This window comes from Chiloscyllium plagiosum, chromosome 27 (genome assembly GCF_004010195.1).
Source record: "Chiloscyllium plagiosum isolate BGI_BamShark_2017 chromosome 27, ASM401019v2, whole genome shotgun sequence".
NCBI classification, from domain to species: domain Eukaryota; kingdom Metazoa; phylum Chordata; class Chondrichthyes; order Orectolobiformes; family Hemiscylliidae; genus Chiloscyllium; species Chiloscyllium plagiosum.
Window position 1 is genome coordinate 23902 of NC_057736.1, and position 6364 is coordinate 30265.

Sequence of the window (6364 nt, forward strand, 5' to 3'; positions counted from 1 at the left end):
GCTGGTAAAACCAAGTTAGATGACTCAATAATTGATCAAGATAGGGGCAGAAAGTTGTAAAGGGGCATTGATGGACTAAATGAGTGAATGAATAAGACTCGTAGAGGTGGGAAAATGTGAAGTCATGCCTTTTGATCCAAAGGGAGATAAATGTACTGGTGAGAAACTGAGAGCTGTAAATGATCAGAGGGATTTGGGATCCGTGCACAATAACTCATCAAGAGTAATAGGAAAAATACAAAAAATAGGTTAACTAACCAAACTTCTATCCATGCTAATCTGTTATTGCTACACCATGAGCTCTTAATCATTTGCAATAACCTTCAGTTTGAGATCATATCAAATGCCTTTTATATTGAAACATGAAAACTAGGAGCAGGAGTAGGCCATTCAACCCTTAAAGCCTGCTGCACCATTCAATATGATCATGGCTGATCATCCACCTCAGTCCCCATTCCTGCTTTGTCCCCATACCCTTTGATCACTTTAGGCCTGAACAACTGTGTCTAACCCCTTCTGGAAAACATTCAATGTTTTGGCCTCGGTCACTTTCTCTGGCAGAGAATTCCACAAGCTCACCACTCTCTGGGTGAAGTAATTTCTCCTCATCTCAGTGGTAAATGGCCTACTCCAGATTCTTTTTGGAAATCCAAGTACTTCATAGCAGTCGGTTCCCGCTTTCCTCCATAGGTGTTCCTTTGTCCAAAATTCGAATCGGTTAGTTTAAATAAAGCCATATTAGCTCTGATCAAATCAGCTCCTCCTGCACCCCACGTGTCTTCCAACCTGTCACATGCCAAGATTTCTGATGTGATGATTATGGTGTCTCTTTCACTAGCAAAGCTACAGTAATTTTCTCTTCATCTCCCTCTGCCTGGAAGTATCTCCTGATAGCTCCACCACAGGGCAGAGAGGCAGGTCTTGAATCCACCCAATGGGAACAGGGATCGAATCCCATCCTGGTGACATTAATGCCCAGCATCGTACTGGCCTGAATCTATTTCATATGGGGCCCTTACTGAAAAGTGGAAGCTAATCCAGTGAATATTAGATTCCAAATGGATTGTGATTTAATTTTCTGTGGATCCAATGTAGAACTGGGTTAACAATGAAACAGTACACCACTGTACAAATCTTCTCAAAACTCGCCAGTACACCACTATACGTGGCGCCTGTAGATACTTCCTTTGTATGGCAGAAGTGGGTTCTGCAGATGCTGGAGATTAGAGTCGAGATTAGAGTGGTGCTGGAAAAGCACAGCAGGTAGGGCAGCATCCAAGGAGCAAGAAAGTCGACGTTTCGGGCAAAAGCCCTTCATCAGGAATTTCCTTTATATGGCTGACCAAGATTCTCTCCTGCTCTTTCTGTCTGCTGTTGGTGTATCTTAGAAGGGTTTACAAGTTGATATAAAGGAGGATGTGGCTGCACATCCTCCTTTGTCAGCACATCCTTGGGGTGGGATCTGAATTTGGGAATATCTGGATCACAGGGAGGAAGGTAACCAATGCTCCACTCAGCCACCTCCTTCAAAATTAAGAATGTGGAAAGAAGAAGAAAGTTTCCCCTATCTACTGCAGAGCCTAAGAACCTCTTAGTTCTATACAGGAAAAAAAAATCAGTCTTGAGGTAAAACAAACCTTCAGAAATAACTGGAAATGTGAAATTATTAAATGCAGCTTTTTTTATTCTAAAGGCATTGAGAATTTATCTAGAGCTCATGTTGTTTTTAGATTCAAAACCATTTTCTGTTACCCTCAAACATACATCACTGGGCTTTCCAGTCTTGATTTTAATAGATGCCGTTTCATTTGAATAAAATTCCTACCAGAGTCAAAGCGTGTGGCGCTGGAAAAATGCAGCAGGTCAAGCAGCATCCACGGAGCAGGAATGCTTATGCCTGAAATGTCGACTTTCCTGCTCCTTGGATGCTGCCTGACCTGCTGTGTGAAGCACCCCACACTTTTCAACTCTGACTCTGCCGTATCTGCTGTCCTCACTTTCTGATTGAGGTGTACAAGATGATTAGGGGTTTAGATAGGGTTGACCGTGAGAACCTTTTTCCACATATGGAGTCAGCTATTACGAGGGGGCATAGCTTTAAATTAAGGGGTGGTAGGTATAGGACAGATGTTAGGGGTAGATTCTTTACTCAGCGAGTCGTGAGTTCATGGAATGCCCTGCCAGTAGCAGTGGTGGACTCTCCCTCATTATGGGCATTTAAGCGGGCATTGGATAGGCATATGGAGGATAGTGGGCTAGTGTAGGTTAGGTGGGCTTGGATCGGTGCAACATAGAGGGCCAATACTGCACTGTATTCTTCTATGTTCTATGTTCTTAATGTGCACATCTTTGGACTGTGGGAGGAAACTGCTGCCCTCTGAAGAAACCCAAGCAGACACTGGCAGAACTCCATGCACAGTCACTGGAGAGTGGAATTGAAGCCAGGTCCCTGGCACTAGGAGGCAGCATTCCAGTTGATCAAGAGTCGACATGACCAATGTAAAAACATACACTCAGTAATGCAGGGTGTACACATCACTGTTATACCTTATTTACAGCAATCATCTCTTAAGTATTAGTTCAACTTTGCCTTAAATAAAAATTGCCCACAGAGAGCTTTTCTCGCTCACATCCTCAACTGACTACTTAAACATTGTTGAGATTGTCATAATACCGTAAACTTCCGGTATTTGAAGTATTTAATTTTTTGCGAGTTTATTGAGAGTGCCAGTTCATAAGGTGCTAGTTAAAACAAAGTTTGCTGTACTCAACCTTGGTGAAAAAATTGAAAGCAATTTGTTTTAATTAGCTCCTCTCCCTCTAAGCCAATAAAACACTGAAATTTTCAACTAAAACCCATGAGACACTAACTCTATCCCATTCTCAGGAACATTGTGTTGCTAACATGGGGGAGCAGAATATTGGTACCTCTTGTGAAGGCACACAATAACTTCAAACCATGGGCTATATTTTGTACTGTCTCCCCTCACTTGGAAATCTTCTCCCCCACCTCATCTGGTGTCCCCTCATCCCACCAATGAATCCATTTCGAAATCGCACATGCACACAGTACTGTATTAGCACGCAATATTGCATGTACTCTACATGGTGTTTTGTTTGGTACTGTGTGCATATCTGTTCCTGAATTGCTGCAAATGATTAGATTAGATTACAGTGTGGAAACAGGCCCTTCGGCCCAACAAGTCCACACCGACCCGCCGAAGCGAAACCCACCCACACCCCTACATTTACCCCTTACCTAACACTATGGGCAATTTAGTATGGCCAATTCACCTGACCCTGCACATCTTTGGACTGTGGGAGGAAACCGGAGCACCCGGAGGAAACCCACGCAGACACGGGGAGAACGTGCAAACTCCACACAGTCAGTCGCCTGAGGCGGGAATTGAACCCGGGTCTCTGGCGCTGTGAGGCAGCAGTGCTAACCACTGTGCCACCGTGCCGCCCACATGTTGGCCTCAGTTGGCCTCAGTTTGACAGCTCATTTCCAGATTAAGTCATTATGAAATGTTTCTGTTTTCTAGATGGGAAAGAGGAAGAAAAGGCCAAAGATGGTGTTCCAGAGAAATTAGAAACTAAAGGGTATGATTTTTATCTGTTTAAAATATTAGTTTTTTAAAGCCTTAAACTACTTCTCCTCGTTTCCCTTATTGGCTTCTTTTGTTCTATTAGTTGTCTTTTGTCGGCCCTCCAAATCGTATCTTGTGATAAATCACCTTTCCTATACCAACTTGTGTTTTTTTATCTTTTTGCACCGTATACCTTTTCCTCCTCCTCTGTGTTCCTTGGCAGTTGGGAGATACTGACTGATATCTGCCTGTTTGTTCTCTCGCTCCCTCGCGCTCCCTCGCGCTCCCTCGCGCTCCCTCGCGCCCCCGCACTCCCCCTCGCGCGCACTCTCTCTCCCCTCCTGTATGCTATCTCACTCACTTTCTGGACCTCCCTCGTTTTTGTATGCACTGTTTCTCTTGCGTTTTCCGTACCTTCTCTCTTGCTTGTTCTTTAGCTGTTCTCTATATCTTGTATTCAGAACTTCTAATCCACACTCTGGATTTTAAACCTCCTAATAATCAGGAAATTTGTCTATTTGTGTAAGGGGGTAAAATTGCTTTGTTTCTGTGTGAGGAAGTGGTAGTAATAAGGATTTTGAACCCTGGTGGAGTTGGGGAGTTAGGATGGTTGTGTGCTTATTTTGGGCCAGTTCAGTTAATAGAACATGCTCAGTTATGGGCTCCATCTTTGAGGTGTCAAATAAGATACTTTATAATTTATGGAAATTATTCTAAGTATCGTACAGTCAAGAATTGCTATAGATTTCCAAACTTAATATTGTGCATAAAATGAGCCAAAATTTATCAAGAACGTTATAATTATATTTTTAAAATGGCCCAATTGTTTACTTCTGTGGCATTTGACTGTTTACGGTTTGTTCTCCTACCTTCATGGTTAAGCAGGTAGCTGGCAGTTGTATGCTCCTGGAAAGTGGTTACTGCATGTGTAAGATTGGGCAGCAGTATAAATATTCACATCACCTTTCCAGCAGGGGAAAACTGGGCTCGAATTGGATGGATTGTGTGGAATACACTCCTGCAAGAAGGAAGCAAGCATTGGGCTTCAGCACTTAAGTGGATTAGAGTAAGATTCCTAGATTGGAGGAGATATCAAAATGTTGCCCCATTAATCACCCAAAGAATATGTTCTGATCGGTCTATGGTATTAATGGTTTACATGGACTAGTGTAATTGTAATCTCTCAATTCTAATGTGAATTTTTGTGCAACTCACCAATTTGATATGCTTTACTCTCTAGAGTTAAGGTGGAAGAGACAAAACCAAGCAATGCATAAGTCAAGACGGAAACCTATTGGCTCCATTTTCTTCGCAGCATGGTTACTGTAGCGTAGCATCATTAGTTGACCCTAGAAATGCTTATTTTTTTACAACGTACAATGGACCATGTAATTTATTTGTAAACACAGTTTTGACCTTGGAAGTTGTTTAATCTGTGCTCCAAAAGATGTTAAATTGTTAAGTGAAGTTGACTAAGGAGTTGTTAAACCTTTCTTGTATTTTCCAGTGTAAACAAATGGCATTTTTGACTCCTGGTTGCTTGGGCAGTCTTTTTGCTAAACACAGCACTCTTCAGTCAACCCTTGAAAGTTGTTGAAAATGACAACGTGGCTTCCATCTTTACTGTCCCATAATGGACCATTTGTATTTCTGTGAAAATACTGAGAATCATGTAACCCTCCCATGTTCAAGGTAGTAATCGGATGTGTGAGATGGATATTCTATTAATTTTTTTTATATATTATAAACTGGATAAAATCAGTTGACTTGTATACTTAGACTCCTTAAGGGAATGTTTTCCATTTTTAAAAAAAACCTTTATAGTAAAACTCTTATTGCCCAACTGAAACATGGGTTGGATGTGTGTGGGTTTTTTATTCTTGCTATGTGTGAATTAAGTTTACTTCATGACCTTTTTGACCAAAACTTAATTAAAATATTCAGTCAAAATGTGACTTGTGCTGTTCTCTAAGCTTGGATTTACAATTTTTGAAACAGTTCCACTAGTTTGTCTTTAAGCTACCAAATATGTCATGGGAATCTGCCACAAGTGAACATACTAGAGTTTGGGAGCTAACTGAGGTTTACTGAAGTGACACTATTAGGTTTTTGATGACCGAGCAAAGCAGGGATGCTGACGGCTGTGCTTATTGGAAATGGAGTTTCAAGAGAATTGCATCATCATTTCCACATTCTAATGATATTCCATTGATGAGGTCAACTTGACTAGGAGCTGTCATTGGTACAACAGTAGGCACTCATTCAACATAGTCATACAGCACAGAAACAGACCCTTTGGTCCTACTCAGTCGGGCCGACCAGACATCCCAATCTGACCGAGATCTGTTTGCCAGCATTTGGCTCATAATGCCTCTCAATCCCTTGTATTCATATAACCACCCTGATGCCTTTTAAATATTATAATTATACTTGCCTCCATCATTTCCTCTGCCAGCTAGCTCCATACTGTGTAGCATGGCAGCTACCATAGTAAGCCAGTGTTTAATTACACTTCCTACAGCTAGTCATACAGCTTTGTTATATGTTACAGCTTTTATTTATTACAGCTAAATATTTGTTACAGCTTTTAATAATTAACTCATCAGGATAATTCATAGGACAGCAAAATGGAAAGAATATCACTCAGTACTTCCTAGGATTTTCTGGAAATTGCTGCAGAATAGAGGGATCTGATCTCTCATTCTGACCTGAATGTAACTGGTGCTAGTAGTGTGTGGAACAAGAGGAGTTCTGCTCTTCAGCACTGTATCCTT

The 6364-nt window shown here is 41.5% G+C and overlaps 1 protein-coding gene across 1 annotated transcript in view; it reads left to right on the plus strand.

The window, feature by feature from the left end:
• The window catches only part of hdac1 (histone deacetylase 1), a 28629-nt gene extending 23089 nt beyond the window's left edge, over window positions 1-5540 (plus strand). Inside the window, exons 12-13 of the mRNA XM_043717195.1 lie at window positions 3546-3603; window positions 4831-5540. Of these exons, the coding sequence (XP_043573130.1) occupies window positions 3546-3603; window positions 4831-4867 (95 nt within the window). The 3' untranslated portion in view covers window positions 4868-5540. The remainder of the gene's footprint in view (window positions 1-3545; window positions 3604-4830) is intronic.
• Window positions 5541-6364: the final 824 nt, after the last annotated feature.